Source organism: Salmo salar, chromosome 19, assembly GCF_965601325.2.
Source record: "Salmo salar chromosome 19, fSalSal1, whole genome shotgun sequence".
Classification (NCBI taxonomy): Eukaryota; Metazoa; Chordata; class Actinopteri; order Salmoniformes; family Salmonidae; genus Salmo; species Salmo salar.
This window is the reverse complement of record NC_138309.1, coordinates 27,380,186-27,393,268: the sequence shown is the minus strand read 5'-3', so window position 1 is coordinate 27,393,268 and position 13,083 is coordinate 27,380,186. Positions and strand designations below refer to the sequence as shown.

At 42.1% G+C, this 13,083-nt stretch overlaps 1 protein-coding gene across 5 annotated transcripts in view; it reads left to right on the top strand.

Annotated features, from left to right (window-relative positions):
• LOC106578609 (RNA-binding protein 33) overlaps positions 1–13,083 on the top strand; it is a 45,375-nt gene that overhangs the window by 11,104 nt on the left and 21,188 nt on the right. For 4 of the 5 annotated variants that reach the window (XM_082965668.1, XM_082965666.1, XM_082965667.1 and 1 more), the window contains exons 6-10: positions 3,570–3,689; positions 4,114–4,294; positions 4,695–4,924; positions 7,480–7,843; positions 8,907–8,968. In XM_082965668.1, the coding sequence (XP_082821794.1) occupies positions 3,570–3,689; positions 4,114–4,294; positions 4,695–4,924; positions 7,480–7,843; positions 8,907–8,968 (957 nt within the window). The remainder of the gene's footprint in view (positions 1–3,569; positions 3,690–4,113; positions 4,295–4,694; positions 4,925–7,479; positions 7,844–8,906; positions 8,969–13,083) is intronic. The other variant, XM_082965665.1, reaches the window with a different exon arrangement.

Sequence of the window (13,083 nt, the reverse complement as noted above, 5' to 3'; positions counted from 1 at the left end):
GACTGCCTGGGCTTAAACACTTCTTTTTGCAGTGCTATTCAGAGGTAATATGTGGAACAGTTTAAAGGATTAAGCCCTTTCTGTCCCTTCGGGGCAGTCAGTCTGCCTATCCTTCTGCTGCCAAGGGTATTTGTCTGCAATATTATGTGTTGGGTTGGCAGGTTAATGGTGCAGAACACCAAACACTGGCCTGCGACCTACACACTGACCTCATTTGACGGTTATGAAGCACCTAGTGGCTTCTCAATGGAAATATGCTTTTAATATTTTTTTTTATTACCAGAATTGCAGGTTTCGGAACCATAAAACTGTTGTATCGTGTGTGTGATGTTCCTGCATGGCATTGAGTCAGGATCTTCTAAAGTGAGCCAATAAAGCAGCGATTTGTGCAGTAGTCAGTAGCTAGCTCGATGATATTTTCACCATCACTGATCCGGAGAGTGTGTCGTCGTCGTCGTTTCTGTATATCATGTCAAACATTTACATCTCATTGAATTTCAAATGCCGTCAGGAATAGTAATGAAGCCTGCTCCCACTGTTATGGTAATTCAAAAGAGGCTCCCCCTTTCTAAACCCCACCCCCCTCCCTGCTAACCCCCCCTTCATAACATTTCAATGTTTTCCCCTTTATACTCGCGGTTAATATTTTCATTAAAGGGAAACACTGCAGTACTTTTGGCTCTACCGTTATTCCTTTAGACATCAGTTCCATGGGGATATAGTTAGCCTAAACCCACAAAGGCTGTAATCTTAGGCCAGTGTAAAACTATCCTCCTAATATTTATAGTAACAGTAAACATGAGCCAATACAAGGGTGGTAGAAAGAAGGAATATACTTCATCTACAGTGCCTTCAGAAAGTATTCATACCCCTTAACTTATTCCACATTTTTGTTGTGTTTCTGTCTGAATTCAAAATGGATGAAATATAATTGTTGTTCACCCATCTACACACAATACCCCAAAATGACGAAGTGAAAACATGTTTTTAGAAATGTTGGCAAATGTATTGAAAGTTGTATATAGAAATATCCGATTACATAAGTATTCACACCCCTTTGATATGATACTCCAAATTGAGCTCAAGTGCATCCAATTTCCTTTGAGCATCCTTAAAATGTCACTACAACTTGATTGGAGTCCATGTATGGTCAATACCATTGTTTGGACATGATTTAGAAATGAACACACGTGTCTATATAAGATCCCACAGTTGACAGCGAAGTCCAAGGAGCTGTCCGTAGAGCTCTTGTGATGAGCCATATCAACTCAGCAAAAAAAAAGAAACATCCCTTTTTCAGGACCCTGTCTTTCAAAGATAATTTGTAAAAATCCAAATAACTTCACAGATCTTCATTGTAAATGGTTTAAACACTGTTTCCCATGCTTGTTCAATGAACCATAAACAATTAATGAACATGCACCTGTGGAACGGTTGTTAAGACACTAACAGCTTATTTAGGCAATTAAGGTCACAGTTATGAAAACTTAGGACACTAAAGAGGCCTTTCTACTGATGTCTCAGTTGTTGAATCTTATTTTCATACAAATATTTACACATGTTAAGTTTGCTAAAATTAAACGCAGTTGACAGTGAGAGGATGTTTCTTTTTTTGCTGAGTTTATCTGGGGAAATATGGAACGGCCTAGAGCTGGCAGTCCGACCAAACTGATCAACCGGGCAAGAAGGACCTTCGTCAGGGAGGTGACCAAGAACCCAATGACCACTTTGACTGACATACAGAGTTCCTTGGCTGAGATGGGAGAACCTTCCAGAAGGACAACAGTCTCGACAGCACTTTAACAATCTGGGCTTCATGGGAGTGTAAAATATGGGATGTTTATGAATTCGAAGGACCAATAAAAAAGGATAGAAAAAACGTAGGTGCTGGATTTTAGGCTGGTAGCAACCACCACAGGGTGTCCGTTCAGAACACTAGGAAGCAGTAGTTCCAGTTCAAGGATTTAATGAAGAGCCACACACACACACACACACCACTCTCTCTGATACTAATTGTGGTTCTGTAAAGAAAAGAGGAGAACTTAGGCTATGGCACAGTATGGGAAAATATATGCCTATTTGCATGTCAACAACTTAACAGGCTATGTGGACCCAAACACATGCTAGATGCACAAAGAACAATAGAGCAATGCAGAAAAATCTACACATTTTAAAACATAACAAGCATGAGCGATCTACAACCGAAAATCGCCTAGCACCACAGACAAGTGCTAACAAATGTTAATCGCTAATAAGCATGCTAAATAGTAATGCATTCTGGATGACAATATGCTAATGCTAGCGGGAGTACGCAAGCTAACTAGCTAGCAAGTTTAACACAAATGGTGCATATTTATGTCAGACACTATTTAGCTCCAAACAAAAAGACATCAGGATTTTGGCACATACATTTAGCTGCACACACAATAACATCAGAAAGAAAAGCAATTTCTTCTAAGGAGGTAAAATAAGCAGGAGAGAACACCGGTTGATCATCAGAATGGAAACTATAGACTGCCTGAGGCTCTGTCTGATCGGGTATTACCCTAAGTCCCGGAAAAGAAGGCTGCTTATTAGCTAATAAAATTATGATGATTGGCGTGACCTTATTCCAATAGGAAAACTAAAAGAATGTTGGGGTCTTGGAAAGGAGATGAGCTGGCCTTTTTAACAGGAGAATGGCCAGACGGAAGCACTCCTGAGAAAAAAGTACATGACAGTATGCCTAGAGTTTTCAAAAAGGCACGTGAAAGACAGATCATAAGGCAAAATATTTTGTGGTCTGATGAGACAAAAATGTGACTCTCTGGCCTGAATACAGAGCGCTATATCTGGAGAAAACCAGGCACAGCTTATCACCCGTCTAACACCATCCCTTCCGTAATGCTTGGTGATGCTTTTCAGCGACAGGGACAGGCAGACTGGCAAGGATAGAGGGAACAATGAATGGAGATAAATACAGGCAAATCCTTGATGAGAATCTGCTTCAGATTGCAAACGACCTTAGACTGGGGCAAAGATTTATGTTCCAACAGGACAATGACCCCAAGCAAACAGCCAAAGCAATGCTGGAATGGCTTCAGAACAACAATGTGAAAGTCCTTGAGTGGCCCAGCCAAAGGCAAGGCTTGAATCCCATTGAAGAACTGTGGAAAGACTTGAAGATTGCTGTTCACCACCACTCCCCATTTAACTTAACAGAGAAAATCTGCAAGGAAGTATGGGGAAAAATCCGCAAATCCAGTTGCGCAAAGCCTTATCCAGACATACCCAAGACGACTGACTCAAAGCTGTAATCGGCGCCAAAGGTGCTTCTGCAAAGTATTGACTCGGGTGTGAATACTTATGTGAATGAGATTTCTGTATAAAATGTTTTATAAATGAGCTAAAATGTCTAAAAATATGTTTGCGTTATTGTGTGTAGATGGGTAAGATCATTTTTTCTAATCCATTTTGATATTCAGGCTGTGGAATAAGTCATGGGTTACAAATACTTTCTGAAGGCACTGTTTGTTAATGACTGACTAGTATTTAGAATATGGATTCTGAATCTCTCCATGTTGTTGTAGGTGGATGATTACTCGGCAACCTACAGAGATGGAGAACAACCGGAGCATCTAGAGGAGCAGGCAGAGCAACAGGAAGCACCGGAGGGGGAAGAAGAGGAAGACTCTCAGCTTGCAGAGGAGGTGTGAACAGAATGGGTCTCCCTCACTCACTGGCTATGTCCCAAACGACACCCTATTCCCTATATATTCCTATATAAGGAACTACTTAGAGTTTCAGGTCAAAAGTAATGCACTATATAGGAAACAAGGTACATTTGGGACACAGACATTAATATTCAGAGACCCGTTGTGTTGACTGACGCTCGCTGTGTGGCGATTTTGGAGTTGCCTAGCTAAAAAAGTAGCAAATTACCAATAATATCAATAGCTAATTCTAATGGTTTAACCCATACTGAAGGCCTGCATCTTTTGTGAAGTGTTGTGAAATCAGATAACACCTCGTATGTTCATGGTTGCAGTTCATAGGCCTTCAAGATGAACACTATCCATATATCTGATGGGTTGTTCATCATTTATGACTAAGGTGATCCATATATTTCCAAAGGCTGAAAATGAACCAGAGCCAGAGGAAGAAGTGAAGGAGGAGGAAGACGAGGACGAAGAGGAAGACGACGATGGACAGTCTGGCCGGTTGCGTTTCAAAACGGAGCGCAAAGACGTCACGTCTGGCATTGTGCGGCTGGCAGATGCAGCAAACAAAAGAAGAAACATTCCTGAAACATTAGGTACATTTATTTACAACCTTGCACGCAGTTAGGAAACTCGAATTCAAATGTCTACATTTCTTTTGCTTCATATGTTAGCTGTAATATGTTTGGGCTTTGTTTGGTTGACTTGGTTAAGGATGAAGAGCATTTCAAGTTTAACTCTAAAATGTATTTACACAACATGGATCAAAAGAAAATGCTCAACAAATCTATCTTGAGCAAGTCCTCTTAAATGGGCTGTATTTGAGGGCTTGTTTCCCAGACATTGCTTTAAGCCAAGTCCTAGAATAAAAAGCATGCTCAATGGAGATTCTTCATAAGAAGTGCTTTTTAGTCTAGGACAAGACTTAAATCTGTGTCTGGGGAAACTACCCCTGAATGTTGCAATGCTCACTTCCTGATGTGTTTTGCCCACCAGAACTCTCTGAAGAGGCCAAAGCAGACCTGATGGAGTTTGAGGAGAAGGAGCGCCAGAGGAAGCAGGGCCGCTTTGGGGGCCGAGGAGGAAGAGGAGGAGAGAGAGGAGGATTCAGAGGACGAGGAGGAAGAGGGGGGTTCCCCGGATTCGGGATGGGAGACTTTGGTGGAGGAAGAGGACGAATGAATGACCAGAGGCTCCCAATGATGCCACTGCATATGGGCATGCAGGTAAATCTTAACAAAATGAACCGACACAATGCAAAAGGTTTGCTTCATGTTTTCATTTTTGCCAAGGAAAAAATATTGTGATACTGGTATCGTCCTGGCCCTAATGTTTACCTGCAAAACTAATAAGGCACAGCCATGAAGGCTTCTTGTGATTGTTCGCAAATATGCCGTTCTCTCCATGGCCTATTGGAGCCGTGATCACTTGCGCGTGAACAAAGTCAATTATTCCGCTTCTCTGCTCCCCTTATCAATGTTGATATATGGATTATATCAAAACGTTGGCGGTAGTCCATTTAGACAGAACGATATGAAATTAATTTTGTTCTTTGCGTAGGATTTAGTTTCTCATGGCCTTTTATTAGGCATCTTTCGAAGCATATAATCCATTAATTTAAGTTGTTCATCCATTTGAAGTCGTTTCTGGATAGGCCATGTCTGCAGATAAGACTTTTTCCAGACATATTTTTTTTCCGGAATTAAAAAATCCCGAAGCTTCTGCACACGTTTCTTTACTTTACGCACACATTTTGTGGCCTCCTTCCCTTCACATTTGTCACTGTCAATTGTGAATGATAATTCTTACATTTTTACCAGTGAAATGCCCATGCAGCATCTGCATACAAACCATTTGATCTCAATCAGTTTCACGAGGATAGGCATTTAGATTTTCTTGAGTTTATACAGTGTTTCGAAGTTGCCCACAGTGTTGTTTTGAATGATGTACAGTGAGCGAATATTAGAGCAGATGGTGTTAACAAATTGCAGCATAGCCTACTTGTGTATTTTGTCTAGTGGCGTGCGCTGTTGAGTTTTAGTCACATGAGTGAAAAAATGCGGTGGTGTTTTTGTCTTAAGCCTGTCACATGCTTCCCAGTTGAAACAGTTAGCGCATATTTTGTGAGGTTTTGGTGTTCGGCAGTTTTTTAGGGAGCTGTTCTCGCACCTTTTTTTCTTGAGGGAAGTCTAAGTTCGGTAGGCGAAGTCTACGCACATTCGTCGGTGATTGGTCAAAAGTTGGGGTGGGAACTATGGACAGGAGTTTTCAATGAAGTGTTTGCTGTCTTTCGACGAGAGAGCACAGCAGCAGTTAGGCCCTACTGTCTGCAGTGCATTACTAGTTTTCATGCAAGTTGTTTCACTTGAGAAGAACTGCACCAAACAGCTTAGCTAGATGAAAAATTGTGCGACTAAGACCTCCTCAGCAAAAACATCAAAATTAATGACAGATTTCTTGATTTATCTTAGATTAATTCGGGCTATTTTGAGGAAGTGTTACTCCGTATGTTGTTACGGTTGCTCAAGAGGGACAAACGACATTAATATTGCCACTTTTTTAAAAAGTCTTTGGGGAGTATGCGGGCACAGACGTTTGCGTTGCCTGGCCGAGGTGGCTAGGAGCAAACCGAACCTATGTATACAGACGCCTTTAGAGTAATGTAATACTATGCTATTGCATTTGTTATGCAGAATACTATCAATATGTGATCTTGCAGACATTGATTCAGCTTTGATCCGACTTTATTAGACAAGCACCATTCGCCAGAGTAGCCTGTTCTCTACGAGTGACGTAGAGCATATGCACATGCGGAGAAGGTGATCGGCGCGTTGCACAGAAGCTTCGGCATCTTTAGTCCGGACCAAAAAAACGATTAGACAAAAGTCACGTCCGCAGCCATTCCGTTCTCTATATGAAAAAGGAAAATCCTTTTAAACATGCTTCTTTAAGAGGTATGGGAATGCTCAACTGGATCGCAATTGTGCTATGAATTAAAAGTGGGACCAGTCTTAATTTAGCTATATATTACTAAAAGCCTAACAGGATACATTCATGCATTCGTCTTAGTGGTGATGTACTGTGTGGGGAATGACTGGAGAGGTGAAAATATCTTAACTTGGTTTAGAATTGATACATGACTGGCCAACAGGTAATTGAATAGGAGCTAAACTTAACGTATAGGCCTACGTGAGGGATTAGTGGTGTCTTTATTTAACTAATTTACTGAGCAATACACCCACCCCGCCCAAAACCGCCTCAATGCGTCGGGGCATGGACTCTACAAGGTGTGGAAAGCATTCCACAGGGATACTGGCCCATGTAGACTCCAATGCTTCCCACAGTTGTGTCAAGTTGGCTGGATATCCTTTGGGTGGTGGACTATTCTTGATACATATGGGAAACTGTTGAGGTGAAAAGCCCACCAGTCTGCTACCAGACCTTGTTCAAAGGCACTTCAAAAATCTCGTCTCGCCCATTCACCCTCTGAATGGCACTCATATACAATCCATGTCTCAATTGTCTCAAGGCTTAAAAATCCTTATTTAATCTGTCTCCTCCCCTTCATCTACACTGATTTGAAGTGGATTTAACAAGGGACACTAGTAAGGGATCATAGCTTTCACCTGGTCAGTCTGTCATGGAAAGAGCAGGTGTTCATAATGTTTTGTATACTCAACATATTTGACTTGTTGTATTGGTCTTCCCTCTTTCTCCCCCACTCTATCTCTCCATTTCTCTCTCTCTCTCTCTCTCTCTCTCTCTCTTTCCCTTCAATTAGCAGTCTCCCTCCAGAATGCCTCCCCCTCACCACCAAACTCATCAGCAGCACCATCGCCAGGGCGGCCCCGGTGGCCCCCGAGGGCCTCTTTTCCAGGAGCACAGTGGGGGCTCGCTGGCCCAGCAGCCCCTGCAACCCCTCATCCCCCAGCACATGGCCCACCGTAGCTCTCCCTCCTCACACGGGGCACCAGTCAGGCCCCAGATGGACCCGCCTCCCCGCATGATGAGTCCCCCTCCTTCACACAACCACCCCCACCAGCAACAGCAACAGCAGCAGCAGCAGCAGCAGCAGCAGCAGCAGCAGCCCAAGAACATCCACATCAATCCCCATTTCAGGGGCCCAGCGTCCTCCCCTGCACAAGGTAGGTCTGCACTTCCGGCGGCTCCGCATGTTTGCAGGGTTTGGCTTGCGTTCCAAGTAGCACCCTATTCCCTATATAGTGCATTACTTTTGATGTTGTCATAAATGGCACCTTATTCCCTTTGGGCTCAGGTCAAAAGTAGTTCTTTATTTAGGGAATAGGATGTCATTTGAGTGGCTCACTGGGTCCTTTTTCATAAAGTTTTGGACTTATTGTAAGGATAGCACCTCCGTTGAATGTTTTGAATATTTGCCTCTAAGTAAAGGCGTACTTTGCCGTATGGTTGGCAGTTATCCGTGCACTGCTTTGAAAAGTGTCTGGATTAGAATGTCATGTTGTTGTTTGGGTTGAATGACAAGTGAATAGGGCTTTCAGCCAGTAATAGGTTTATTTACTTGTCGTTTTTTGGCGGTATCTCCATTCCATTCCTTGAGATTGGTTTATCTTCCCTGTCTGTCCAGGCTGAAATGTGTTGGTGAGGTGTTTGTGTGTGTCGGTCTCTGTGTGTGAAAAGATCAGGGATTGCCTTCAGTCATGACTCGGGGTGTGTGTAACAGAGATAGACAGACGGTGTGTGTTTTGAGGGGAGGGGGGTGGACAGGATAACGGGAGTGTTTACCAGAGGTTGGCATATGTCCCTTAACCCATATTTGCAACGAATTGTCCTTTTCAATTTCTGTGGGAAATGAATTGCCATTACCAGTGGCAACTCAAACTGATTTATGAATTGAAGATGCATGGAGTATTTACTGAAGTCAAAAAGCCTCATACTGTGTGATGAAATGGCCTCTTTCAGAGCCCAAAGTACCTATCCTCCTTGTCCATTAGACAACTTCAACCGCAATGCTTCACTATGTTCATCCATTCCTTTTTGCCTCTGTCCAGCTGTGTACAAATGTGAGCCCATCTCGGAGGTGAAATGTAAGATGCATGCCTGTGAATCAGCCTTTAGTACACACAGAGGTGTCTAATGGACTACCCCTCCTTCTCCCCACCCCTGCGTTCTCTCTTCCTCTTCTCATTTCTCTCTTGACCCCTCCCCCCTCGCTCTCTCTCATTGCAGTGCCCTTGATGCCTCCTGCCCAGAGCCAGCCCAGACCTGCTGCGAGTCCTCAGAGGTTCCCTGTGAGTAGCAGCTGCTCCTACACACACTCCCCCATCACACGGTTAGCGCTGGGCCTCTTTGTGAGAGAAATATCATTATCGCAATTAGATACCCGCTCTGGTCCATATACTGTTGGAGCAAATCTGTAAACACTCATACCGAGTCTGTCTGCACAACTGGAAATGGTTGATAGGGGCTTTTGGCCGTGGCTGGCCTTCTTGGAGGGCTGGGGTGGCTGAGGCTTAAATTAGTTAGCACTCTTTATGGATGTGCTAGGGCTCAAACTATGTGGTTGGCTTCACAATGGAATCCTGAAATCAGGGTTCTGTCCCAAATGGCAACCTTTTCCCTACATAGTGCACAAATTTTGACCAGAGTACTATGGGAATAGGGTATCATTAGGGACACAGTCCAGGATACAGCCCACTACCACCAGTGAAAATACTACTTTTTTACGGAAAGTTTGTGGCACAAGGCAGAACAGACCTTTAGAAGGCTGTTTTGAATTAGAAAAACAACCCAATAACATAATTGTGGTTTAATACTAAAGGATAAATAGATATTCAGGTAGTTAAGAAAAGGAAACTGGAATCATTGAAGAACCTCTGAGGCTGCGTTTAGACAGGCACCTGAATTCTGATCTTTTAACCAATCAGATCAGATCTGAAAAATATCTGATGTGAAAAGATCTGATGTGATTGGTCAAAAGACCAATTCATGAAAAAAATGATCAGAATTGGGCTGCCTGTCTAAACGCAGCCAGAGTAACATAGAACCCATTACAGAGATGACAGGAAAGGAATGCCTTTAAAGTGATTACAGCACTGGCAGGGAAGTGGATTGGCCAGGCAGCCAACTGTGCCTCCAGTTACTCAGGTTGCATTAGTGCTGGGCGATTATATCAGATTCATTTGAATGTATGTTTTTGAGCGATATTCCAAATGCCTGTATTGCGAGAAGGTTTTGAGGTTTTGTTCTTTTTTGTTTTTATGAGCGTTTGTCGGCTTGTTCTCGTGTTGTATTTTTGGTCTCCTCTCCTTCGTGCCTCTGTGCTGTGTGTACCTTCCCCATTTACACCATAGATATGTATATAATTAAGAAATGTAAGTCTCCGCCCTGACAATGGGAGTCGTTATCCCAAAGGCTGGAAGGCAGGCGACAAGCTTTGGTCCAAAATAAGCCCATAGAAATGCATTGGTCTTATTTTGGACAGATTTTAGCGAGACTGAAACCTCTCCCTTCGCCTCTTCCTCTATGGTTTACACACACCAAGCCCCCTCCCTCTGCCTCTCATGCCAACAAAGTTGAGATCACATCTTCCTCTCTGGCAAGCGGTTTCATCTCGCTATTTGCGTTTGAGTTTTGGACACCAAAACACATTCAGACAAGAAGTTAACTTTTCAAACGATACCCTTTTCATGTCTCAACTACTCAAATTGCGTGCAGAGCAGACACTACTACAACGAAAGTATCATTGAACATTGATTCTGGAAAATGAATGCTCTGTTTGTCGCATGTGGAATTGGTACGTTAGCAGCGTTTTAGCCAAAGACTCTTATACTAGCTGTCTAGTCTGTGTTTTGTAAATGTGCAGTTAGCATAAAGCACAAACATATAAGGAATTGGCAACTCTTTGTCATTCTGAGAAATAAGTTAGGCCACTTGATTTCAACATCTGAACAAAGTGCACAGGCTAACATGCTTTAAAAAAAGTTGGAGATGGACAGAAGGGTGTCTTCATAACAATTCAACTGTTCAACCTTGTTAGCTAGCAAATAGATCCAAGTTGGCTAAACTTGAAATATAAAGATTAGCTGGCTAATCACTAGCACGTGGGCTTGAGAGGTTGTTGATGAGACCTGTGTTCATTTTCTATAGCCTAATACCTTCTACAAGAAGTCATTATTGGTGAATGTGCATTATGCATGGTTAAATTTGTAACAAAAAAGGGCATTTTCATAGATGGACTTGAAAGCCAGATCCATTATTATTGCAAAAAAAAAAGCAAGGAACTTTTTTCATGAAATATTGTAATTATTAGTGGGTCTTATGGTTGTGGAAGGCTTATATTTAGCCTAGGTATAACTTCACAATTCCTGAATTCATTACATTATTGCTGACTGTTTGAAATGCAGTGTATTTGACCTTTAATTGTATATAACACATATTTAGAGAAAACATTTAAAAAAAAATCGAAATACAGTACCAGTCAAAAGTTTGGACACACCTACACACCTACTCAAGGGTTTTTCTTAATTTTTTACTATTTTCTACATTGTAGAAAAGTAGTGAAGACATCAAAACTATTAAATAACACATATGGAATCATGTAGTAACCCAAAAAGTGTTAAACAAATCAAAATATATTTTAGATTCTTCAAAGTAGCCACCCTTTGTCTTGATGACAGCTTTGCACACTCTTGGCATTCTCTCAACCAGCTTCATGAGGTAGTCACCTGGAAGGCATTTCAATGAACAGGTGTGCTTTGTTAAAAATTAGTTTGTGGAATTTCTTTCCTCCTTAATGTGTTTGAGCCAAACAGTTGTGTTGTGAAAGGTAGGGGTGGTAAGGACTGGGGGTCTCCAAGGAGAGGTTTGAGAACCACTGATGTAGAGAACAGGGTGCCAAGCTTATTGATGCCCAGGCATCAGGTGGCACTGGTACTGACTGACACCTTCTCGGGAAGAGCGTTTTATATGGATTAATGCAAATCAGACATTGACAAATGGCTGCATCCAATTGCATTTGGCAAAGATGTACTTACAAACCTTGTCAACAAATGAGCCAGGATCTCACGTTTAGAGTCTGAATACAATTTTGTCGTTTTTCAAATAACCATTGTCCTCGTCTCCTTTCCAGTCTGTCATTGTGGTGGACGATGATAGCAGAGAGGGCTCCAGTGTGTAGCAGAGCTGTTTTTCACTATTATTAGAGTTGGAGGGAGAGGCTGGGCTGATGCCTAGCATAGTGTTGGATTCTCCAGCTGTCATTCACATTTAGGCTGCTGTTGCCAGGGACACGATTTGAAATGCAGGTGACAAAACACCCAGCAACATCCATTTACCACTGGGCAGCAGATTATGGATGATTATCATACATTATCATACCATCAGATTTAATTGTTCAAGAAGGGGAGGGGTGATTTCCCCCCCCCCCAATATGTAATATCATTCTATAAAACATTTGGAAAATGTATTATGAAATATTAATCTGAGGTTCCAATTAAGAGCTAATTAGAGGCTATGGCGATAGAAACTGCTAGTCAAGAATACATTTTTAGGTTTGTAATTTGGCCCAAATGTACATTTCTTGCGTCTAGCATAAAAAAATTATCCAGCATATCAAGGGACTGGTGGTTAAAATATAATATATTTTGTCATTTGTTCCAAATATGAATATGTTGTAATATCATCAGGTTAGATATTGAAAAGATAAAAGTAGCCTTGGTTCCACATTGTCCAAGCTACAAAGATGACATTAAAAGGTGACATTGAAGTCACATCAGGGCAAATTTCTTTCTGATGGTGGAGGCACTTGTCTAACGTATCTTTTAGTCTCATTGGTCAACAGTACCACTGTCCTTTAAATATGAAATTCCTCCATAAACAGTGGCAACAATGTGAAATTTGTACAAGACACTATGTCCAAAGAGGGACCGACCAAAACAAATGCCACTTCTAATCCTCTTCATTTCCATTTCTCAGTGAATGGTTTGACATATGGCCCGGTCCATTGTATGACGTTTGTTTTAGCTAGCCCTCTCTTTCCGAGAGGGATATCTGCAGCATCAGTTACACATTGAGCACCTCTCAGCCTGTTTATCAAGGATTAGCACTCAGAGCGGATGAGCCGCGTTATCAAATTCATACAAATTTCCAGAGGTGTTATGTAGACAACCGAGTCTCCATTGTGCAAACCGGACTGACCTTTGGAACAGAGCGATAATGTCCAAACTAACAATATGATCCACTCCCTCTTGTCCTCTGCTTCGTTAAGCCCCGTTGATTAACTTTCTGTTAAGTAACTTTGGCGACTCTCTCCCTTCCAGCACTCAAAACGCGCCTCTATCCCTCTCTAAATGCCGGCAGTCTACCGTCGAATCAAGGTGGATTGAGCCTAGATAGCATTTTAAGC